Source organism: Melanerpes formicivorus, unplaced genomic scaffold, assembly GCF_026170545.1.
Source record: "Melanerpes formicivorus ecotype bairdi unplaced genomic scaffold, bMelFor1.0.p_v2 SCAF_27, whole genome shotgun sequence".
In the NCBI taxonomy this organism is placed as follows: domain Eukaryota; kingdom Metazoa; phylum Chordata; class Aves; order Piciformes; family Picidae; genus Melanerpes; species Melanerpes formicivorus.
This window is the reverse complement of record NW_027142379.1, coordinates 9,942,376-9,967,492: the sequence shown is the minus strand read 5'-3', so window position 1 is coordinate 9,967,492 and position 25,117 is coordinate 9,942,376. Positions and strand designations below refer to the sequence as shown.

The following is a 25,117-nucleotide window of genomic DNA, read 5'->3' as shown; positions in this document are numbered from 1 at the left end:
GTTTGGTATCATCAGCAGGTTTGCTGAGGGTACAGTCTGTCCCTTCATTCAGGTCACTGATGATGATGTTGAGCAAGATTAGACCCAGTACTGACCCCAGGAGAGCACCACTAGCTACTAGGCCTCCAACTAGACTCTGCAATGCTGATCACACCCCTCTGAGCTGTATCTTTCAGCCAGTTCTCAAACTATTTCCCTGTCCACACATCTAACCCACACTTCCTAAATTTCCCCATGAGGGTGTGATGGGAGAGTGTCAAAACCTTTGCTTAAGTCCAGAGAGACAATATCCATTGCTCTCCTCTCATGCTTAGCCAGTCACTCCATCATACAAATACAACCAAAGTGTCTCAGATGAACTCCAGACTCAATGTTAACACATTTTGGACAATGATTTCTTGCATCTCTTGATCTACACATGAGAGAGTATAAGAATTGTGTGTTGGTGTGAATTTAATTTTCTTTTCTTTTTCCTTTTTAAATGCAGGAATGGGTTGGACAAGTAGAAATAAGTGCCCTTTCTCTTATGTACAAGTAAGAAAAACCTTTAAAATAGTTCTGCTGAGATCAGTTCCGTTGTTTTGTTAATGAATCAGTTGGAATAGCAAAGATGGAATTGGGTGTTCTGGAGAACTGTAGTTCTCCAGAAAATTACAAATATGCTTTGAAAATTGAAGCTGTCAAGGTATTAAATAAAAGCAGAGAAGCAAGCTTTGGAAATGACATTTAATCTGGGATTTGGCTAGGGGTTTGCAGTAATGTTATGCATCTCACCTGCACAGCTTTGCATTTTGTTAAGCTTCCTGTCTTAATTCTTTTGGTTAACATTGCCTTTCTCCCTATTTCTTTCTTCCTCTCCTCTCAGTTGCTTTTACTGAATTGTAGAAATGTTGTTACTGTTATTTTTTAGGTTTTTGTTTTAAATTAAAGCCCTGCACCTGTGAATATACTTAATTTTGCAACCCTGCTAAAGCTTCCTTGCATGAACCAGGAAGGAGCTGAAGTAAGCAACAGGTTGTTGAACAAAGAATTCAAAGGGAGGGTTATGGACAAAAGAAGATAATTAAAGTTCAGGCATGAAGGAGAGTAACTGTAGCAGCAAAACAGGTAGCAAATATTGATAGCCTTTTACTGCAGGGCATGGTTTTCAGAAGTGCTGCAGACTTGGTTACAGTATCTGATCCTCAGGCATTGCTTGCTGATGGCCAGGGCTGGCTTTTGGCATGCTTTGTAGCATGCTGTGGTAGCTGGGTCACCATTTAGGTGCAGAAATGTTTTGTGGATCAGTCTGAGCACTTGAACTTGGTTTGGGAGGTAAGATTTGTTTCAGAGCAGGGCTGTTCTGTTAGTTGGCCTCTGTGCCCAAAAGGGCTCTCGCCCGCCTGTGATCAGTCTGCTGGTACAGATTTACCCTGAGCCAATTGCTCACTTCGTGGAAACTCAGCACTGTTTTCTTGTCTCTGGTCATAAACCCAACCTCCTCTGTTCTGGTGGGTTCCAGATGGCAGCCTAATGAATTTCTCTAGGACTGGGAAGACATCATCTTTCTAGAGTGAACACCAGAAAGTAGTGTCTTGAAACTTTTTCCTGTGCAAGGCCCTGTGCACGCTGGGCCAGCACATCTTGTTCTAGGATATTGTATCATAGAAGCAAGCCCTTTTTGACTATTAGAGATAGTGTTGCACTAATCTTTGAGGGGTGGTCTTTTTCACTGGGTGTTTTCTGTGCTTCTGTGTGTTCCTTGCACTGAAACATTCCAGTTTTTATTGATCACTAATTTTGAAATGCATTCTTAACCACGACTCTTTTCTCAGGAAAGATTTCATAATATACCGGGAACCAAATGCTTCTCCTTCACATGTAACTGAAAATGGCTTTTCTGACAAGGTAAGCAATGTGGCTGTTGTGAAAGGCTGACTTAAGACTGTTGTGCAAAAAGCAAGTAGTGTCATGTGACTCTTGCCATCCAGCACAATGAAATGTTCTGAGAGTTCAGTTTTATACATGTGTATGTAGTTAAGGCAGCTCTTCCATGAATACCTGTGGCACATGTCTTCAAGCAGATGTCCTTGGGGGGTGGTATATTTTCCTGGTAATCTAAAATTCTGCAAAAATCAATTTACAAGTTCTAAGTCACATAGCTACCCCTGCCTTAAGTCCTTTTTGACTTCCATCCTTTTTGATCTAAAGGACATCTGCTGAACACTTTATTCTGTTGGTACTGAGAGGTAACAGGGGGGACATTGGTACATAACTAATTAAAAAGGTAGTGCTCATAGGAGAAATCAAGTGAGATGCAAAACCTGAAATATCTGTGTGGTTTTTTTACTAGGTATTGCTGTGCTTCTCAAATGGAAACCACTATGATATTGTTTATCCCATAGAGTATTCGGAAAAGGCTGCTCTGTGCCAGTGTAAGTATTATGTTGGTCAGTTAAAAGCACTTATTTTTACCAAAACCCTTAAAATTATCACCATCAGGTTTCAGGAAAAAGCTGTGTACAAAACCATATTATAGTCAGTTTTTAGCTAATTGTTAGAGTGCCAGGCAACCAGCACCAGAACAAGAGAACACAGTCTCAAGCTGCACCAGGGGAGGTTTAGGCTGGATCTTAAGAAGTAGTTCTTCACAGAAAGAGAGACTGTCCATTGGAATGTGCTGCCCAGGCAGGTGGTGGAGTCACCATCACTGGAGGTCTTTAGGAAGAGACTGGATGGGGTGCTTGGTGCCGTGGTTTAGTTGATTAGATGGTGTTGGGTGATAGGTTGGACTCGATGATCTCAAAGATCTTTTCTGGTCTGGTCTATTCTATTCTATTTGTCAATGACTCTGCTTTTTGCAAGAGCATCAGGTGCTACTCATGTCCTGGTTCTTTGCAAATCAGAATGTACCAAGAGAAGGCTTATCTGCCTCTTAGAATCTGGGTGGTCTAATGTAAACTGCTGGTGTACTTACAATATCTGGCATTGTCTTTGGTCAGCATTCTGGTTTTACTTTTGTTTGTTTTAATTTCAGGCTATCTTAAACTAATTGCCTGTGTTGAAATTATCCTTGCATGTGTAAATTGTCACAGAAATTAAGGAGGCTGCATGTGCAGAAGATAACTGAGTGTATGGATTGCTGCCACCTTTACTAGATTGCAGAAATGCCCAAAGGTCCTAATCAGGTTTGATAGATCACTGTGACAGTTCCTTACAAGCATTCTAACACTTCATGAAATCTCTGCCTATGTGCAGAGTTACAGGGCTAGATTTTCCTGTTAAGAGACCAAATTTCTAGTAGTTTCATGCACACCCATTAAACCATAGTAGCTGCAGCTGGTTTTGCTTTTATCAGTTAACACAGCAAAATGTTTACTTGCTTTGATTGCAGTAATTTGAAATGCATTTGTAATGGTGGCACAAAATGTCATTTACCTTGTAATTTGTTTTGCCCCTCCACTTTGTCCTCCTCCTCTTCCCCAGCTCTGCTGTATGAGTTGCTTTATGAGAAAGTATTTGATACAGATGTGAAGAAAATCATAGCAGAACTGAGTGCTGTTGGTGCAACAGATGACAGTAATGGCAGCAGTGAAGTATCTGCTTCAGATTCAGATGATGACAACTGCAGGTAAATGGCATTTAAAAGCTAATGGAAGATGCCTGGGAGCAATACATGTTTAAAAAAGCTTTCTGAATCTGTGGTTGTTAGTAGAATCTAGCAGGGCTGAAAAACTTCACACACTATTAAGAAAAGGAAGACAAAGATGTAAGCTTTGAGCTATGAAAGAATGAAAAGTGTAATCTTCACTGTACCTAAAGACAGGGTTCTGGTTCCTCTGCTTTTTGTGGCAGTCTATCTTTGGGTCTCTTTCCATATGGAGCATTGCCATTGCAGTATGTCCCTGTTCAAAACAGCAGAATGCCCTGGGAGAACTGTCAGTGTGCCAGCCTGGCACGGTAAATTCCATGAGAATTGGCTCGCTCTTGCAGCTGAGTAGAGTTACAGGAATCTAATCCAACTTGTGTTGCTTCCACATCTGGGGGCTGAGATGCCTGCTTGAGATGTAGCTGATGGAGAAATACAGCTACAGCTTGCTTTATTTTGTTCCTTGATCACTATACAGTGATGTTTGTGGGTTTGTGTTCCTTTTGCTGGCCCTGGATGCTCCAGCTAGCTCTGAGATTTTGACCTACTGAAGCCTTTAGCACAGTAAGTCTTTCCCAGTGCCATATTTGCATTTACATACTGGCAGGTTTTCTTCTGTTTAGGACTGTTCTTAAAGCCCTGGCTTGTGTGAAATTCCATCCAAGCCATAGAAATGATGCTACATTAGTGCACCACATCCCCCCCCCCCCTTCCCAGTGAACATCATTAAAACCCTTTCTGGGGGCTCTGCTGCAGTGTGGCAGGAGAAATTCTTTGAGATGTCAAAGAGCTGAGATTTTTATCTCAAGCTGAAAACAGCAGAAAGGAAGGGTTTGGATATCACCACAGAAAGCAAACCCAAGTTCTGGGAAAAGAATTAGCTTCCTTTCTTGTTTGGAAAAAAACAAACACACAAAAAACCAACCTAGGGAACATTTCCAATTAAAAGACAGAATATGTCTGCTTCGGGGGACAATTATTGTAGTTAAATATCAGAGGGTGGAAACCTTCCTGGTTTCGGAGCTTTCCTGGGCTTCATATGCAGTAGCATTGGTCTGGGTCTTTGGGATTCATAAGAACATACACTGGTAGCCTCCACAGCACCTTAGTAAATGAAGATCATGTACTCAGCTGAGACATCAGACTCCATGTTTTTGATTTAAACCATATGTCTTGTGACGTGAGAGCCAGCGTGTGTGACTTTTCACCTAGTTAGCCCAAATTACAAAGGCTTTGTGTTCATAAAGTCTGAAACTGTTTTTGCCTGTCTTCAGAGTTGGCTTCAGCTTGTTTCATTACCTAGCTTTCCAAAATATCATTTGCATTTTCTAAATGTGAACTCTTCAGTTGTGTTGTTATTAAATGTAGTAGTTCCATTTATTCTGGGGAGAAGTGAATGCTGACAGTTGCTTACAGCTGCTGTAGGGGAAAAAATAAGTTGTTGGGGTTTTTTTTCTCTGTGGAAAGAAATTTTTCCAGTGATGTCAGGTGTAGAAAATAAGAGCAGAGTGCCTGATTCCAATTAACAGTGGTTTTTTTGGGTTTGAATTGTGGGAGGATTTTATGTCTGCTTTTGCTATCTTGTGTAGTTGCAAAATTAACAGGGGGAAGTTTTTATTTCCTTTGCCTTCCCTGCCTCTTAATCTCTTAAGAGATTAAGATACTTTGTGGTATGCTTATTGTGGGGGGAAAAAAATGCAAGGAGTGGTAGTTTCAGTATTTTTATCTACTTCCAAGATGTTTCTTACCTGATTTCCAGGCCTTATTAGTATTCTGTCACCACAACTCCCTTTTGTCCTTTTGCAGAAGTAAAGCTGCTACAGTTAGTGATATGAATGGATTGAAGTCTCCTTCTGACAACAAGGTATTGATATGTCAAGATTTAGCTAATTTCTAGTAACTCCTACTCTGCTCTACTTTTCAGTGTCTGGAGAGAATCTTGAGTTTTCCTAGCCTGTAATAGAAGTTCTGCTTTCTTTGCAGTGTAGTGTTTGCTTTTGAAGTGCCAATACGTGGACAGTGTCCTTTTGAATGCTCTTTAGTTCATAATCTTCTTCTGCTCCAGAACACCACTGAGTTGTTATTATTGTTCTTTTTTCCAAGCTCTGTATGTATTTTCAGCTTCTTTATATTTGAGTTTAAAGCTTGAGCATTGTAACTGAAAAAAATGGAAGACTGTGTGCATCTTTATATAATTGAACACTAAGCACTTTGTTCTGTTTCATACAGCACCTTAAGAGCAATGGGAATCCTACCTTGTTGGTCTTACCTAAGAAAGTTCTGAAATCACTCAATCCATCAGTTTACAGAAATGTTGAGTATGATGTCTGGCTCCAATCCAAGCTGGGTAAGTAACTCACTAACTAAAAGTTCCAAACTTTACAAGCTGATCTATGAAATGAAGTCTTGAAGAACAGTGGTGCAAATGACAGTTTGGGTTTAAGCAGTTGTCTTCCTCACGTGGGTCCATGTGCAGATTTAGGGCCTGAACTTCTGCTGTGCGTTTTTCCTGTATTAAGAGAGTATCACAGTATCACTAAGGTTGGAAGAGACCTCAAAGATCAAGTCCAACCTGTCACCACAGACCTCATGACTAGACCATGGCACCAAGTACCACATCCAATCCCCTCTTGAACACCTCCAGAGATGGGGATTCCACCACCTCCCTGGACAGCACATTCCAATGACTCTCTCAGTGAAGAACTTTCTCCTCACCTTGAGACTAAACTTCCCCTGGCACAGCTTGAGACTGTGTCCTCTTGTTCTGGTGCTGGTTGCTTGGGAGAAGAGACCAACCCCTTCCTGGCTACAACCACCTTTCAGGTAGTTGTAGAGGGCAATGAGGTCACCCCTGAGCCTCCTCTTCTCCAGGCTAAACAATCCCAGCTCCCTCAGCCTCTCCTCACAGGGCTGTGCTCAAGGCCTCTCCCCAGCCTCATTGCCCTTCTCTGGACACATTCAAGTGTCTCAATGTCCTTCTTAAACTGAGGGGCCCAGAACTGGACACAGGACTCAAGGTGTGGCCTAACCAATGCAGAGTACAGGGGCACAATGACTTCCCTGCTCCTGTTGGCCACACTATTCCTTATGCAGGCCAGGATGCCATTGGCCTCTTGGCCATCTGGGCACACTGCTGGCTCATGTTCAGGCAGCTGTCAATCAGCACCCCCAGGTCCCTATCTGTTTGGCAGCTCTCCAGCCACTCTGACCCCAGCCTGTAGCCCTGCATGGGGTTGCTGTAGCCAAAGTGCAGCACCTGGCACTTAGACTTGTTAAATGCTATCCTGTTGGACTCTGCCCATCTGTCCAGTCGGTCGAGGTCCCTCTGCAGAGCCCTTCCGCCCTCTAACTGCCCAACATCTGCCCCCAAACTCTTTTATTATGATTATAATTGTTATATAACTCTTTTATTATGTTTAAACTAACAATGTGTTACTGCTAATGTATTTACAGATCAGCAAAAGCAAGATTTTTCTATTGCTGCTGGCATGCAATACTCAGTTGGAGATAAATGTAAAGTAAGTAATACAGAATGAGAGTTTACAGAGATATTACTGTTTGGCTCAAGATGCCACTTGCCTCCTTTTTGTTAACAGTTCTGATACATAATGGCTGCTTTCTAAGTGTTCAATCTTCAAATGCAGGTATGCTCATTGTTGCATTGGTGGTGGTGCTCATGACTTGGGGCATACACGTAGGGAAGGCATGCAGTAGAACATCTGGTCAATGCAGTTACAAAGCCAGTTGGGTTAACTTCAAGAGTGTATTTCAGAAGGTGACTGTAATCCTCAGTGTTAAGTGTGTAAATAAGTTTTTGTGCAGCCTTGCCTCCCTGGTGAGTCTGTGCTCAATGTTGTAGGGTGCTTGTCTCTGTGTGAGAAGTATTTAGGGCTGTGTACTTGGTGCAGGCCAAGCTTCTGGTGAGCTGTGATTGGGTAGGTTTAGACTGGACATTAGGAAAAACTTCTTTAGGGAAAGAGTGGTCAGCCATTGGCACAGGCTGCCCAGGGAGGTGGTTGAGTCCCCAACCCTGGATGTGTTTAAAGACCATTTGGATATGATGCTTGGGGATATGCTTTAGGGGTGAGCCTTGCAGAGTAGGGTTATTGGTTGGAATTGGTGATCCTGAGGGTCTATTCCAACATGAATGTTTGTGTGATTCTGTAAGCTAGCAGGTTGTTCCCCTGATGTGCAGAAGTGTAATATAGATCTGTTGGATAAACCAATCATTACCTCCTTGGCATCTTTTGCTGATGGTTGCACTTGCTTTGTCACATTGCTGTATTGAGGAAGTGTTTGTGGGTACAGTTGGAGAGTGATGAATGAAATGTTAGAGCTTTCTGTCAGAAGGGCTTTTCTCTGGTGAGACCAAAACCAACATGGTAGCTCCATGTCTGTGTACAGCTCTGGAGATAGTGGTTACTGTTTGCAAATTGGCTTTGTTATAATCTCCAGTCTCACAGTGTAACTTAGGCTGGAAAGGACCTCGAGGATCATCGAGTCCAACCTATCAACAGACCCCATGACTAGACCATGGCACCAAGTGCCACATCCAATCTCCTTTTGAACACTTCCAGGGACGGTGACTCCACCACCTCCCTGGGCAGCACATTCCAATGATGAACCACTTGCTCGGTGAAGAACTTCCTCCTCACCTCGAGTCTAAACCTCCCCTGGCACAGCTTGAGACTGTGTCCCCTTGTTCTGGTGCTGGTTGCCTGGGAGAAGAGACCAACCCCTTCCTGGCTACAACCACCTGTCAGGTAGTTGTAGAGAGCAATGAGGTCACCCCTGAGCCTCCTCTTCTCCAGGCTAAACAATCCCAGCTCCCTCAGCCTCTCCTCATAGGGCTTGTGTTCAAGGCCTCTCCCTAGCTTTGTTGCCCTTCTCTGGACATGTTCAAGTGTTTCGATGTCCTTCTTAAACTGAGGGGCCCAGAACTGGACACAGGACTCAAGGTGTGGCCTAACCAAAGCAGAGTACAGGGGCACAATGACTTCCCTGCTCCTGCTGGCCACACTATTCCTAATGCATGCCAGGATGCCCTTGGCCTTCTTGGCCACCTGGGCACACTGCTGGCTCATATTCAGGCAGCTGTCGATCAGCACCCCCAGGTCCCTCTCTGTTTGGGAGCTCTCAGCCTCTCCAACCCCAGCCTGTAGCTCTGCCTGGGATTGCCGTAGCCAAAGTGCAGCACTCGGCACTTGGACTTGTTGAATGCCATCCCATTGGACTCTGCCCATCTGTCCAGTCTGTCGAGGTCCCTCTGCAGAGCCTTTCTACCCTCTAACTGACTAACATCTGCTCCTAACTTGGTGTCATCTGCAAACTTGCTGATGACTGACTCAATCCCCTCATCCAGATCATCGATGAAGATGTTAAAGAGGCTGGGGCCCAGCACTGATCCCTGGGGGACACCACTGGTGACTGGCCGCCAGCTGGCTGTGGCACCGTTCACCACTAGTACTTCCAAGTAATGAAATACAGCTTGCTATAGTTGCTGTAGGTCCCACAGGTTCTGAGGTTTTGGGTGATTCTTCCTCTTTGAAGTGCTCCATAGTGCCTTGCACAGTTGTTCTTTAAATTCTCTGAGTTGCTGCTTCTGATGAAAGATTTTCCATTAAATTCTCTGGTACTCAAATTTTAGATTAATCTCCTAAGGTATATTAACTAAAGTGGTGGTACCTGGCTAACTAGGGCTCTTGTTAGGATATTTGGCCATCTATTGCAGTTATCAATGTTAATGTGAAAATACTCAGGTTTATCATGCAGCATGGGGGCTATTTCAGTTTGCACTTCTATAATGAAATGAAGCACAGTGAATAAATCATGAACAAACTCCAAACTCTCCAAACCCCACACAAAACAGCAACAAAACCACTGAAATAAGAGTTGATTACATACTGCTTAAAATTTGTGTTTAAGACCCTAACACTGTCTTGTGTACTATTTACTGAAGTGCACAGATAATATTAGTAGAAAAAACTAGCAATGGACATATTGTCCCTGTCAAGTTGTGTATGTTGCAGAACATTAAATATGTGGAATGAAAGCATGAGAAGGGAAGATCACAGAATCCCAGAATGGTGGGGGTTGGAAAGGACCTCTGGAGATCTAGTCCAACCCCTCTGCTGGAGACATTTTTCTTGATGCAGCTGGGTAGACTGCTGGCCTTGTTGCCCAGGACACTTTGCTGGCTCATGGTGAAGTCTACCAGCACACCTAGGTTCTTTTCTGCAGAGCTGCTTTCCAGCAGGTCACCCCCTCACCTGTGCTGGTGCAGGGAGTTATTCCTCTCCACTTGCCCTTGTTGAACTTGAGGTTGCCCACTGCCCAGCCTGTGCAGATCAAAGAGTGAAAAGTGGAGCTGACCAAAGGAATACAACTGGAAAGCCACATGTTGGAGCAGAATGTTGCGAAATCTATTTTATATTTACCAGGAGAATTGTAGGCTGTGGAATGTCAGTCAGACAAATGACACCATCCGAGAAACAATAAGGTTGGAAAAGACCTCAGAGATCATCATCATATCTGAACAACTTTGTTTTGGTTCTTCTAAAAATCTTTCCAAGAAATACCTTCAGAAGCAATTGGTGTTGATTATGTTCTTAATGAAGCTAACCTCCAGCCTAAACCTCCCCTGGTGCAGCTTGAGACTGTGTCCTCTTGTTCTGGTGCTGCTTGCCTGGGAGAAGAGACCAACCTCTGTCTGTCTACAACCTCCCTTTGGGTAGTTGTAGAGAGCAATAAGGTCTCCCCTGAGCCTCCTCTTCTCCAGGCTAAGCAACCCCAGCTCCCTCAGCCTCTCCTCATAGGGCTTGTGTTCCAAACCCCTCCCCAGCTTCGTTGCCCTTCTCTGGACACACTCCAGCAAGTCAACATCCTTCCTAAACTGAGGGCCCCAGAACTGGACACAGGACTCAAGGTGTGGCCTAACCAGGGAGGTTAGGAAGAAATTCTACAGAGAGAGAGTGATTGCCCATTGGAATGGGCTGCCTGGGGAGGTGGTGGAGTCACCATCACTGGAGGTGTTCAGGAGGAGAATTGACAGGGTGCTTGGTTGCATGGTTTAGTTGATTAGGTGGTGTTGGTTAATAGGTTGGACGCAGTGATCTCGGAGGTCTCTTCCAACCTGGTTTATTCAATTCTAAATTTCACTGAAGATAAGTAATGGATTTTGTTTTTCTCCACATGGGGTTTTAATGAAGAAAAGCTTTGGGTCATATTCTAAGAGCTAAAGCTGACAAAAGGTTAGTTTTTGGCTCCATTGTGTGGTTCTGAGAGCCATCTTTCATTAAGTTAAGCTTTCTGGTTTGGGGATTGGTTTTGAATAGCGGTGTTATTTCTTTTTGGAGAAGCCCTATGGATCAAAAGCTTTTTATACATGTACTAAATCTTCTGATGTTTTTATTTGGTTGCCCAGACAAAGTTCTGGTTTTGACATTGCTGAGAGTTGTGTCCTCTCACTGTCCTCTTGTGAAATCAATGCACTTTTGTTTTCCTTCGTTCCTTTTCCTCATAGGTGCGCTTAGACCATAATGGGAAATTTTACAATGCCCATATCCAAGAAGTCTGTTCAGAGAACGGGCCAGTTGTTGTGTTTGTAGAAGAGCTTGGAGCAAAGTAAGTGCTTAATCTCTTTGGGAAGAGTGGCAGTCTGAACCTTGGTTATGGCATTATTGCTGCAGTTCAGAGCACACTTCGGTCCCTAAAGGGTATCTGCTTTTTCACTTCAAGCAGTACTACCCCAGAATTGTTAGAAACAAACAGAACTGAATTGGAAAAAAAAAAAGGGGGGGTTCTGCATTAATTTCAGACACTTAGTGCTAAATGGCCTGAATATTACTTGCAGAGTGACACAGGGGGCTGTGGGTTTTTGGTGTTGTGTTGGTTAGCTCTTTTGTGGTTTGTTTTTCTTTTGCGGGGGGAGGAGGTGGTTTGAGACATCTTGAGCTCTGCTGTAAGTTCTGCAGCTCCTCTGTAAATGAGGGATGGAGAAAGCTACTCATTAATCTCAGGTGATGTCCTTCTGTGATCCAAAGAATACTGTTATCTGAAGATTGTCTGGTGATTTGTTTCCTTTCTAAACTGAGATTTAACCTAATTGGGACTGTCTATTAGAGCCTGGAATCCTGTCCTTTTAAATAAACAGTTGCCTTGCCATCCTCCAGCACCCACAATTAAAAACACAGTGAATTGCTCTGGATTACAAACCACCAATACAATGTTTTTTTTTCATCCTGATACCTATTGCAGTGTTTGTGATAAGTTTCTGTGGGTATATCACTTTGTGGTCATTCTCCTGTTCTGTCTGCCCTGCAGACATTGTAGTACTTCACAAATCCTTCCTTACTGGATAAGTTTGCATTGACTTATCGGAGAGTTGTTACCAAAAAGAAACCATACATGGGAAATGTTTGTCATACAGATTGCTGGAATGTACTCACACAGAACAAAGGACTTGGAATGGAGTGTTCTCAAGAATGGAAAGATGCCTTAGTCTCAGTAAAGATATGGTATTAATTCATGCAAGCTCCAGTCTGATCATTAAGATATAATTCCCTGTTTTGTAGGCATACTGTCTCACTGAAGAGCCTTAAACCTCTTCCACAGGCCTCTCCTATGGAGGGCTGGAACACTGTGCCAGGGAAGAAGATGAAAAAGTTTTTCCCAACGTGGGGGCAGAATGCTCAGCCTGGTAGGACTGTACCTGTCTTTGTGTGGCAGAATCTTTGTTATCAGGTGTCTTGCCTCAAAGAGCTTGATAAATGGTTAAACCCTCTCTGTTTTCATGTCTTCATCATAGATGCAGATTGCAGAGGGCCAAAGAATCAGAGCAAGTCAATAAAACCCCAGCCAGCACTACCTCCTCGACTTCAGCATACTGTGGGAACCAGGCAGCATCAGTTCTCATGTTCTGGACCCCAACCTCATCAGACCTCAACAGAGCAAAAAGCTCCAGGCAGGAATCCTTCCCAGACTGTAAGGTAAAAATGCCAGTAACATCTTCCTTAGCTTGAACTCTAGTCAAGTTCTTGGAGCCCAGGTGGCTGCTGCAGATGCTTCCCACATGCTCTTTTGAAATAGGTTGCCATTGGAATCTTATGAAGTGTGTTTCAGGTCCTTAAGAGCACAATCAAGCACAGGAGAAAATGTATTATTTTTTTAATTGGTTTTATTTCTACACTTTATTCAACATTGCTACCATCCTGAGCTGCCATTTGTTTTCCTGCATGGCAGCATCTCCCCTGGAAGCACCATACTCCAGTCTCTACTCTCTTCTTGCAAAGTGGATGTTGTTGAGTGAAGTAATGTTGCACGTAGCACTTCTTGGGCATTACTGAGACTCTCCCTTAGCTTCTACAGAACCTGTCATAGAGAACTGCTTCATGTTATGGCTGGTCACTTGAAGGAGTCTGAGAACAGCATTCTGCCTGCATTTGGTGGTAGTGATTCTGGATTCATTGTGCTACAGCACAGTTTCTGTTCTCGTAATTGCCGCTTGTTTTCTATCCTATCCAGCAGGCTGTCCTGTACTTGGCTGCAAACACAAACTCTTCATGGTCTCTGTCTCTCTTCTGTCACTTCTGTATCAAAATTCCTTGTGGAATAAATGGGGCTGTGGTGCCTTTGGAGTTGTGCCACGTGCAACATTTTAAAGGCATTTTTCTTCCACCTTTAAGTACATGAGTATCCTAAAGTACTCAGCTGAGTAATTCAGAAGGCTGAAACAGTGATGCTAACTTTGTGTAGTGATTTGCCAGGCATTGGAAATTGGCTTTTGTTTTTTCTTGTTGGATTTATAGAAGTCTTCCTCAGCTTTCTTTTGCATGTTCACAGATAGCAGATGGGTTTGGTTTGTCCTCAGATGGTACAGAAATGGGTTAGATCACTTGATATGGGCACCAGAACAAGAGGACACAGTCTCAGGCTGCGCCAGGGGAGGTTTGGGCTGGATGTTAGGAAGAAGTTCTATACAGTGATTGCCCATTGGAATGGGCTGCCCGGGGAGGTAGTGGAGTCACCATCATTGGAGGTGTTCAGGAGGAGACTTGATGGGGTGCTTGGTGCCATGGGTTAGTTGATTAGGTGGGGTGGATTGGTTGATAGGTTGGACACGATCTTGAAGGTCTCTTCCAACCTGGTTTGTTCTATTCTAATAATAACTATGTGTTTTAAGGTCTTTCAGAATTGTATTGAGATGGAGTAAATCCTGAACAATATCCTTTCTTTCCCTTCCTTAAATTTCCTCTACAGAAAACCAGAGCGGGAGAGAAGTGAGGACCTGAACCCTGGCAGCAGAGACTGTAACTACTTTGGCCTGTCCCCAGAGGAACGCAGGGAGAAACAAGCTATAGAAGAATCTCGTTCACTTTACGAGATCCAGCAGAGGGATGAACAAGCTTTCCCTGCTCTTTCCAATGTAAGCTTTTTGGCACTGTAATTCATAATGTGCTTCTTCACACTCGTCCTTGAACTTTTAATTAGCAATTGATGTTTTGCTGTCCTTGCATTACAATGCAATTTAGAAGTGAAGGATATTTTCTTCACACTCAATTTGTACTGGAAACATGAATCTATCAAGACAAGACATACAGTAGTTTCCCCTGGGACCAATTGATGTCCACCATACACTCTTCTTTGTGCATGGAAACACAGTAGATGTGAGCTTCTGTAGCCATGAGCTTCTTGGTTCATGTTCCTGCTGTCTTTGGAAGGCTTTCCAGTTACTCAAATGTCATCTTGTGTGCTGGGATCAAACTTCCAGGTGAAGACAGAACTTGCTCTGAAGTTTAACTTAGCTGACAAATAGCTCAGTAAAGTGTCACTGTGGTGCTGTACTTGGTATCAGAGGTGGCTAGGAGATTGCTTCTGATCTGGTTCACAACCAACCTGGTTTATTTAGAAGTGACTTTTCTTAGCCTAAGAACTTCACTGGTGTGAGAACTTGCCTGGTGTTAGAAGCAATGCAGATTCTTTGTTAGACCTGCTCTCTTCCTGGTGTGGAGCTGAGCTGGCTTCAAAGGAGTGAACAGTGTCTAAGGGAAGAATGTAGCCTTTGGATTTTGAGGTTTTTCTATTGATGCAGTTTTTCCAAGAAAATGGATTGGAATCTCAGTACATCCAGGGAGTGGAAAGAGCTGCTGTCCAGAGAGGTGTATTCTAGAGACAGGAGGGCCTTGTCTGAGTGAAGCAGGCTTTGTTTGGGGTGTAAACATGAATGCTTTAAAGGACACTTGGTGAAATGTAGCAATGAATGAAAGAGGGTGAATCTGACACTGCTGGGACTGCTCCCCCTGCCCTTCCTGCCTGTCACAGAGCTCAGTGTCATGAGGGTGTAGTAGTCGAGTATCAGAGGGTGGCAGGGTCATCAGAGGCGTTAAAAAACCTCTTATTTCTGTTTTTATAAACTCCTTTAGAATCAGTCAGTCTGCCAGGCTGCTACACAGACTGTGGATAATTTAAACCAGAAAAAGCTCTCAAATAATGAGAGAAGAAATAGCAAGTGGACAGCAGAGGTGGAGGAGCAGAAGGAAAAAGGTAAGAAAAAAGAATTTTTAGATTAAGGCCTTTATTTTGTTTGCTTGCTTTTATTGCCAGCCTCAGAAATTGTTCAGGATGGGGCATCTGGTTAAGCAATGAGGGGAAAATTGTAAGTAACAGTGCCAAGCTAAGCCAGGCTTAAGGCAGCAAAGGTGTGGTTTGGGAAGGAAGTGCATATTTTCCTGCTTTGTGAATGTGGCTGAGCGAGCAGGCTCCTGGCTGGGATTTTTGTAGTCAATGACAATAGTAATGGGAGAAAGAGAAACACTTAGCAGAGGGGCCCTAAATTAGATCCTGTTGAAATTGTAGTGAGTGTGGCAGAAAGTGCCAGTGGGAGCAGCATTAAGATGCTTACTGAAGGCAGCTAAGAGAACAGCAGGTAAAAAAATGTTGTGTGGCATGCTCAAGAGTTAGCATACGGTGGCACAGAAAGAGGGGGGGAAACGGCATACAGGAGAGCTGAAATGCCCTCCCCACTAACAGGAGAAAGAGCTGTCACATGGGCAAAATAGTTTAGCTTTTCTCCCTCCCACAATCTGTTAGAACACTCTTTAGCTTCTCTTCACTGACTCTTAAGCATTTCCTCTTCTGTGAGGAAGTAGAGTGTGGTAGTAATGGGTGGAAGCCGTAGCTGTCAGGAGGAGGCCAGCTGTGAGGACCCGTCTGTGCTAAATGCAGCTGGCAGTGGTTTTACTTTTGTGTGGTTGTGTCCTGCCAGCTTTGCCATAACTAAACCCTGAATTTGTTCTTGGCTGCTTCCACTTCCCCCCCCCCCCCCCCCCCCGACTAAATAAAATCCTAACTCTTTAGCCTCCTCCTAGACACTGTTCTTTGCTTTGTGCAATAACAGTGAAGGCATTTTGTACTTTAGCCCCTCTTACAGCAGGCAGTGCCACCTTGAGTGGTCTCACAGGGACTGATGTTACTTGTGTTTCATGCTCCAAACATCTGAAAATGTAACCTTGAGAACTTGGTTCATCTTCAGTGCCAAAAAGAATGTTCACACAGAGAAAGCTCTTTACTCAGTGCCATGATAGATGTTGCTGAAGTGCATGGCATGTGCAGCCTTCTCTGGCTTTTGTGGCACCCTTCTGAAACTAGGTTGCAAATGCAATGGGAATAAACCCTACGTTCTTCTGAGTGGTTAGAGGTTCCAGCTGGTGCTTGAGGAATTGGCAGGAATTCTCATAATCAATATTGTTTTAACAGCTATTGGTGTCTGCCTGTGGTGATGCATACACTAAGCACATATCTATTCACTGGCTACTGTTGAAGTGTATGAATTTGATTGCCAAGCAGTGTTAGCCAGAGTGGGACACATGCTAGAATGTGAATAACTTGTACAGGTCTTACTGTATGCAGACTACATTTTTCAACAGCATCTCCCCCTCAGGAGTTTGCTGGTGCTTGAGAAATGAAACTTCCTGCATCAGTCTGAAAACTTGCTAGATCTTTTGTACCGCTGAAAGCTTCTAAACTGATCTTTTACCCCCTCAAAAGCAGACATGACTTGAAGCTTCTGTGACTTTAACACTTGAGTATGGAGATGCAAATCAAAGCATTTCCACTTCAAGCAAAGTACAAACTTTTTGCTTTTTCACTGGGAGGTGTTATAGGATGGATTACACATGTTCAAAGAGGCAGCTACATTTATTTCCTGCTTCCCTCTGGCATCACTGAGAGCTTAATCAACATCAGTAAAGAACTCTTGCATAGTTTTGAAAACCCAGGTTGAAGTCGCTGCTCTGGTACTGCCCTGACAACTGTTTGGTTTTAGGATGCTTTGGTTAAAAATAGAATTTTAAGTTTTCTGAAGTAATATGTGCTGAGGTAGGCTTTGTTTTGAAGGTTTAACTTGGGAAAGACAAACTTGTAACTGGCTGAAGTTGTGATAGCCATCAGTGGTGTAATGGTTATGTCTTGGTGTTACAGAGTCAAATTCCAGGCAGATCCACTTAAGTCAGAAGCTTGAGCCAAATTCATCTGAGGTAATCTTAAAGAAAAGACCAAAATTTTTTTCTTAATGTTCTTGCTTCTCTGATACATGATTAGCAGAGCACTAGCTGCCTTTAAAGCTGTGATTGCTGCTGCTTTACAGCTTTCAGTAAAATACTTCTAAGATTGGAAGCTTGTGTTGCTGTCAGCTTTCCTCAGCCCCTGTCACCCCTACTTATACTCTCTCTCTGCAGTCTGAGTTCTCAGATCTGGGCTATTGAGAGCACTTATGAATCTGGGTTTGTAATTGCGTAGTACAGTCTGTACTGTCAGTATAATGGGACCACAGGAGATTTGATGTTTACCAATAGCTATTGTGCTAACAGACCACGATCTCTGAAGTTCAGCGAAGATTTGTGGCTTCTTGTTGGCTTTTAACCTTGGCTGTCCTTTCCATGAGCAAAACGTTACACTAGTGCAATAGTGACTGGGTGCTTAGCCCACTTTGTATGTAGAGTGGTTGAACATCTTTGAATGGCTCTTTGATAAGTACACCTGCCTATTGGACTAGCTGTGTCTGTTTCTAACTTTGCTTTAGAAGAGTAGCCAAGATGAGAGTTATCCAAAAGCTTCATCTCCCGTGGAACAAGTAAAAACAGAATCTCCTCCGGTTCTTGCTGAGCAAGTAAGAAATGTTTGTTTGATTTCAAAGTCTTCCAGTCAGGAGACTTCAGACAAAGGGGAGCTTCATCACAGCCACGTATGTATTACAGTACTGGCTTTGAATTACCTAGTCAGTGCTGTGGTGGTAATGCAGAAATGTCCAGTGTACAGTTAGGAATCTGATGTCCAGTGTAAAGAATGTGAAGGCACAGCCCCTGACAGCAAAGTTAAAAGCATATCCTTTTTCTTCTGAGAGGGGTTATTTCAACCTTTCTGCTAAGACCTGAAGTGAAAAGTGTGGTTGTTATTCACCTTTTTTCAGGCTTCTCCAATTTATTGGTAGATGTTGGTGAGGGAGGGGTTTTGTGTGGGTGGGAAATACTTCACTGTAAAGCTGGTGGAGGTGGTTATAGCAATGAGGGCTGTCTGCACTGAGCTCTATTCAGCATGTAGCACAGAGTCCTTCAGAGTCTCAGATCTCTTACCTACACAGCCTGATGTCTTAGTGTGTTGCTGTGGTGATGGTGGTAGGCTGGATAATGCTGAGTCATCAAATCTGTTTTGGTAGAAGTCAGGCTCTTTAGGGGTCACCAACAATGGTGATTTACAATAACTTCCTGTGACTTCTTGTTTTTACAGAATTTGACAGAGTGTTTACCAAGTGTAACTCCAACACCCTCACCAGTCTTCTCTGAGGTGCATTTACCTCCAGCAGTGCCTTCTGTACCAGCCATTGTGCCAGCTTGGCCAAGCGAGCCAGCAGCTTATGGAGCAGCAGGTTTGCAGAAACTCCTAACCCTGAAATATACTTTGTCTTGCTGAATCGAAGATGCCTCCAGGAGATTGTTTCATGTAACTTCACATTCCACAGGCATTAAGCAATAGCAATATAGTTTCTTACTGCTGAAAGCTAATGAAGGCTCTGGTAGATCTTTGGTTGCCTGTGTGTACAATTTGCTTTACTCCCTATCTAAGGGTGGAAGAGGGATCTGTTTTCAATGCTGCTTTTTTGTCTCAGTGGGATAGCATGTTTTGAGAGGGGTTGTTCTGAGGGTCTGCTGAAGTTAGAACATGCTGGCAGCATGTTGAAGCTTGATATGTGTTTGTGCTCTGTGTCCCATGTAATAAGCTTATTGATTCACTAAGGACTCAGGTCTAGCATGTCTGGAACTAATGAGATCCATCTGGGCCTGAACTGCAAAGCCAGCATAATGTTTTTTTCTGTGCTGTGTGTATCTTCTGGTAGATGGAATTAACTTAGACTCAGTATTGCACTGTTAAGGTTCTGTAGAAGAAGCAGCTTTCAAATCAGCATCCTATATTCCCATGACACAGTGATAATCCTGTCGTGCTTGACCACAGCTGTGACAGAAGAGGCATTGCCCAGTTAATCTGAGCTCAGGTTCAGAGGTGACTGTAAATGGCTAGTCAGAATGAGAGCTGCAAAGATTCACATAGAAGTTTGTTCCCTCTTTTCCCTCCTTCTTAGATAGAACCCTTCTAGTATTCAAAATATAGAACAGAAATGGAGGAAGGATGTAGCTGTTTCTGGAAAGCTTGTTCCACTCTTTCTGAAAGCTATTCTCAGCATTTAGCCACCTCTGCTGTTTGTCACATCCTGACCCAGGGATTCCCTCCTATGTCTTCCTGAGTGCTGTGCCTTTTTTTCCCCCCCTTTTCTCCTGTCTTTTGAAACTTGCTTTCCCCCTGTCATTTTCTTTGATTGTCTATAGCTAAGAGACATTCATTTATATATATACTTTTTCCCCCTAGGTATCCCAGCTCAAATACCTGCTTCTACATTGATGCCAGCCCCAGCAGCAGGACCTGACTCTATTGTGTCACAGGCTCAGGTAACATCTGCTCCAGTTGCTGGAGTTCCTGTGTCACTACAAGCAGTTAACCAGCCTGTAATGCCTTTGCCTCAGACTCTGAATCCTTATCAGGATCCACTATACCCTGGATTCCCTCTTAGTGAAAAGGGAGAAAGAGCCATTGCACCCTCTTACTCCCTGTGCAATACTGGGGAAGACCTGCCTAAAGGTGAGAAGCTAAAAGAAGGTCTGGGGTTTGTTCTGTTTTTCCTGTAGCTAAAGATCACTTCCTTGGTCCTGTTGTTAATCTGTGTCAAAAGATCTAGATGTCATCCTGTGACGTAAGGTGTGGGAGGGAACACCGAAGAGTGGAACTCTTCAGGCTGTACTGCTAACACTGCCATTCTTCTAAGTGGTTACACCTGCAGTTCTGATCATTTTGTGGTTCTCAGCTTGAAGCTTTGTAAATGTAAAGGGTTTTCTGTGCTGGAACCCCTTCCCTGTACGCTAACAGGTTTTATTCTTGTAATCAAAAGCTTGAAAATTGCAGAGCATTTCTTTAACAGCCTGGGAAAATACAGGTTTTGGCATACTATGGAACATGCCCCTAAAGAGCATAGCATGCCTGCCGTTTGTTTCCTGAGCTCTTCTTTAGAAGGTCAGTTCCACAAACTGTTACAAGGGAAATTTACACTGCAGTTGTGGGGGGGGCAGGAAACAGCCAACCAACCAACCCCAAGCCAAATCAAAGGCATCAAACAGCACCTGAGTATCACTCCTCCTCTGCTGAAATGGAGCTTTATGCAGGAATTAATATTTTAAGTATTATTTTTGTCAGATAAATGTAACAGTTGAGATCTTCATGGATATTTCTTTTTCTCCCTAGATAAGAACATTCTTAGATTTTTCTTCAATCTTGGTGTGAAGGTAACTCTCTTCAAAACTTTTATGGTGGTTTTTTTTTGGTGGCTTGTTATATCACAAACTGTGCTTGTACTTGGTAGTACTGAGAGTGTTAAAGCTTACTTGCTGCAGCTGTATTCAAGTCCATGTTTAAATTTGAAATGCAGTTTTTTGTCTTCAGTTAACTGGGATCCCAGCAGTGGTTCCCATTGCAGTTCCAGTCTGCAGAAATAAATTTTCCTTCAGCAGTGATAACAAAGCTGGCTTCCAGCTGTGGCTATACAGTCAGCAGATTGGGCTTTACAAACCCCCAGGTAACTGATGAGAGTTTGAAGGTGCATTTTGGAAAGCAGGGAGCAGTAAGAGAAGAGGCCTCTGCCCCTGTTTGGCTGCTGGCAGAGCCATTGCAGTACACACCCTGTGGATGCTCTCCTAAGTAACTTAGACACCTGTCCTCAGGATAAGGACGGCAGCATTGTAATCTTTTAAGTCATGACAACAGCAGCTGTGTGTGTGGTTCATAGTATCATTCAGGGTTGGAAGGGACCACAAGGATCATCTAGTTCCAACCCCCTTCCATGGGCAGGGACACCCCACACTAGATCAGGCTGCCCAGAGCCTCGTCCAGCCTGGGCTTAAACACCTCCAGGGACAGGGCCCCAACCACCTCCGTGGACAACCCATTCCAGGGCTTCACCACTCTCATGGTGAAGAACCTCCTCCTCATATCTAGCCTGAATCTCCCCACCTCCAGCTTCATTCCATTCCCCCTAGTCCTATCACTACCTGAGATCCTGAGAAGTCCTTCCCCAGCCTTCCTGTAGGCCCCCTTCAGATACTGGTTGGGGAAGAGGCTCACCTGACAAAGGCACCATTTACCATTCCTCAATAAGGACTAGTGGCTTGCTTGGTTTCTCCTCTAGCTTCTGCACATTAAAATGCTCCTTATTCCTTCTCCTTCTGTCAGGCAATTTACTTGGGAAAAGGTGCTTAGTCTAGATGACTTCAGCCATCAGTAATTTTCTTCAGTGTCCATGCATAGAAAGGGGGAACATTTGGCACAGTGTACAAAGTAAATTTAGATTTGATAACTGTGTGCCTAATGCAAGTGTCTGCTTAATAGAAATCCATAAGTCATTAGCAAGTGCCAGTGCAGTCTGTTTAAACAGCGCTGGCTTCCTAAACCTTCTCTCCCTGCTGGTGCTTTGCATCATTTGGGATCGAGTCTGTCGTTTTGGTGCTTCGGCGCCATCTACTGGTCAAAGTAGTTGTGCTCCTCAGCTGGTGACCTAAGGGAGACCTGGGAACTACTTCCACGTTACTCTGTGCACCGCTGTGGTACCAGATGATGCCATGCTGTTACCCACACCCTTCCAGCTGCTTGTTCAGACTGAACCCACTAGTTCCTGTTGGGTTAGCTTCTACAAATGGAGCAGACAAGACCATGCCAGGTTTTGAGCTCAGCCCTCTATCCACTCCAGTGTTTTCTTAAATGCTCTGTGCCTCTAGCAGCCTTCATGGTGTTCTGTATGGCCCAGAACAAGTTTTATGTGGCATGTTGTGTTCAACACAACCTCCAGGTTGCTAAAGCTTGACTTCACAGCACCATGTCTTTAAATGAACTATATACAAATTGTCACCAAGTTTTCTTAGTGGTCCTAACTGTTGCCCATTGCAACTGCATTTGGAAGGGGACCAAACAAAGGGTGACAACATCCAAGAGTTCCAGATATGTGGAATGAAGGGCAGTCACTGTAAACAAAATTAACCTTTATCTGCTCTAATTAATTGTTTCAAAATGGTGAATGACTTGTGTGGTTAGATCTGTCTGAACATGCAAAAGACCAAACACTTGTTTTTATCCCTGTCTTGCAGGCATACAGCTGTCCCATGTGGGCACCCCATTCCTACTTGTACCCCCTGCACCAGGCCTATTTAGCTGCTTGCAGGATGTATCCGAACATGTCCCTTCCCATGTACCCACACAGTGCTTGGTTCCAGGAGGCTCCGGCTCAGAGTGACAGTGAAACTGCACGGACAAACAGGCACTTCCCTGTGCCCGGTGAGGCCAGACCCAACGGTCAGATCCCACAGGTTGACAGCAGAGCTGCGTCGCTGCCTCTGATGATACCTACAGCTCAGGTGTCGGAAAGTCAAGGGCAGGTCTGTGTGGAATCGGAGAATCCAGTGCAAGCTCTTCATGCCAACTATGAGGAGTCCCTGAGAGGAAAAAATATGTTCCCACAGACCCCCTTTGGACACAACCACTTTCTAGGAGCTGTTCCAATAGCACCTCCTTTCTTCCCTCACTTTTGGTATGGATACCCAGTTCAGGGCTTCATTGACAATTCAGCAGCAAGACCTAATGTAGTCCTGTCACCTGAGGACAAAGAGGCAGCAGCTAACACTGTGGTGAACATGTATGTGGCGAAAGAATGTCTCCCTCCAGTTCCTGTGGTGAACTGTGCAGAGCAGCTTCCAAAGGTTGGCAGCAGCTCAAACACCATGCCTTTCCCTGTGGCTGGAGCAAGCAGTGAATGCAGTGCCCCAAAAGAAGCTTCAGCCAGGGCACCCCAGTTGGAGCACACTTGTCCTTCGGCTTCATCTACTAAGCATAAACCAGCTGGGCAGCAGAATCGTCCTCCACTAACACAGGGGACTGAGAAGCAGACAGCAACGCCCAACACTCCTCCCCTGGCAGCAGAGCCACCTAAGAATGAACTGAAACACAGCATTTGCAGTCGTAAGGACAAGTCTGACAAAGGCAGAGATTGCAGGGGCATGGGCAGTCTGCAGGCAGAGAGCAGGGTGCAGAGAGCTCGGGAGGAGAGCTCCGAAGATGAGAGTGAAGTCTCCGATATGCTGAGGAGCGGCAGATCCAAGCAGTTCTACAACCAGACTTATGGAGGAGGCAGAAGGCCTCGACTTGAGTGGGGCTATTCCAGCAGGGGAGGATACCAGTTCCAAAGGAATGAGGAGGCCTGGAAAGGGCCACCCAGCAGAAGCAGAGATGATGGCCACCAGTATCAGCGAAACTTCCGAGGGAGGCCCTATAGGAATGACAGGAGAAGGGCAACGCTGGGAGATAATCAGAGGGGGCATCAAGCATAGAAGGGAGGGAGAATGAAAACTTTTGAAATACAGGAAATCATTTGAAGTAGCAGTTTAAAATCTGAAATCTTTTTTTTAGTAATGTTCATGGCTATGTTTAACTTTTGGCAAGTGAAGACTAGGAGGATGTCAGCACCTGCCCTCTGGTTTGGAGGATTCTAGAGTGAGTTTGGCTTAGTGGTGTTTTTCCTCAATGTCAAATTAGAACAAAAAATACAATAGAGGTTTAGTGTTTGGTAATGGTTGGGTTTTTTCCCCTCAGAGGTTTTGTGATAGAGGATGGAGATGTCCGTATCCTAGTGACAAATTAAGAGCATTTGACGTGATCCGAAGCCGACAGTGACGTTGCACCAAATCCAGACGTGTATCTTCTTATCCAATGCCTTAGTTCTGAACTGAGCTAAAGGGATTCTCAGCCTACTGCACTGTTGTCTTTGATACGCTTCCAACCCAAAGGCCTTTCATCTCAAAACAATCTGTCAGACTTGAATGTTTCTCTCCAGTGCGTTACACGTACAGCAGCCAGCTAACCCTGTGTCTTAGGGATGTTGTATATAGTTCTTTTAATATTCATAGGGTATATTTTTGAATTGAAAAGAAGAAATAAAAAAAAAAGCATTTATTTGTTGAAATCGAGATCAAGACAAGCAGTCAGGAATAGCTGTGTGTAAATGGATTGGAATGGCTGTTTCCACCAAGAGTTCTTAATGCTGGTGTGACTAGAACGGTGCCTATGCCAACTAAATAATAACAAAGACAATACCAATGTAGATGCTATGCATTTCCAAAAGAATTCTGCAGCTGTTATAATAGCAGAAGTTTTTTTAATGCCACTTTAACACTACTGCACTGACAAATCCTAGATACTTTGTGAGGAGAGATGCATAAAGTACCTGTTACGTGTTTTTAAGTGTGTATGATTGAGCTACTGTTCAGTATTCTTTTGGTGTTGCACTGTTGATGCAAAGTTGTGTTTTGCATGTACAAGTCCCTGCTGGAACTACTTTTAAAATCCAGGTGGAGCGTCCTGGTGTGCTCTGCTCTTCCCTACACTTCAGAAGAAAGTGGCTTCTGCCTTATATTTTTACACTGTGTCAGCATCCTGCTGCTGTTTCTTCTGCCCCCGACAATGATCTCTGCAGTGTTCCTGTTGCCTTTGCAGTTGGGATGTTGAGCTGCCAGGAGCCGGACGTTCACTCAGCTCTGCTGCCAGAGGAACTGCTGTGTATATTTTGATACCTCTGTACATACTGGTGTAGGTGACGGTACCCTGCCCCTCCTCTCCCAGACTGTCTGCCCCTGGTCAGGAAACTTGAGTGCTAGTTCTGTGATGAAGAATTTCTTTTCAGATGCATGCCATGTATAAAACCAGACTTAAATAAAATAAATGTTTGTCTTTTCACTTTCTTCCTACATTGTCTTTGCCTCTTGGAAACTGTTGCAGTAACACTAACTGTAGGGATTTGGTCTGATAGAGCCCCTTGCAGAGAGCAGCAGAACCATGAACCGTTAGTCAAGA

At 44.0% G+C, this 25,117-nt stretch overlaps 1 protein-coding gene across 5 annotated transcripts in view; it reads left to right on the top strand.

The window, feature by feature from the left end:
- OTUD4 (OTU deubiquitinase 4) overlaps positions 1-25,000 on the top strand; it is a 33,937-nt gene extending 8,937 nt beyond the window's left edge. For 3 of the 5 annotated variants that reach the window (XM_068154065.1, XM_068154068.1, XM_068154067.1), the window contains 18 exons: positions 488-534; positions 1,815-1,887; positions 2,333-2,414; positions 3,466-3,610; positions 5,435-5,492; positions 5,858-5,975; positions 7,082-7,146; positions 11,151-11,251; positions 12,202-12,326; positions 12,435-12,615; positions 13,886-14,051; positions 15,049-15,169; positions 17,105-17,160; positions 17,706-17,867; positions 18,410-18,548; positions 19,544-19,813; positions 20,471-20,511; positions 22,363-25,000. In XM_068154065.1, coding sequence (XP_068010166.1) covers positions 488-534; positions 1,815-1,887; positions 2,333-2,414; positions 3,466-3,610; positions 5,435-5,492; positions 5,858-5,975; positions 7,082-7,146; positions 11,151-11,251; positions 12,202-12,326; positions 12,435-12,615; positions 13,886-14,051; positions 15,049-15,169; positions 17,105-17,160; positions 17,706-17,867; positions 18,410-18,548; positions 19,544-19,813; positions 20,471-20,511; positions 22,363-23,598 — 3,186 coding nt within the window. In that variant the 3' untranslated portion in view covers positions 23,599-25,000. The remainder of the gene's footprint in view (positions 1-487; positions 535-1,814; positions 1,888-2,332; positions 2,415-3,465; positions 3,611-5,434; positions 5,493-5,857; positions 5,976-7,081; positions 7,147-11,150; positions 11,252-12,201; positions 12,327-12,434; positions 12,616-13,885; positions 14,052-15,048; positions 15,170-17,104; positions 17,161-17,705; positions 17,868-18,409; positions 18,549-19,543; positions 19,814-20,470; positions 20,512-22,362) is intronic. The other 2 variants (XM_068154069.1, XM_068154070.1) reach the window with 2 other exon arrangements.
- The last annotated feature ends 117 nt before the right edge of the window (positions 25,001-25,117 follow it).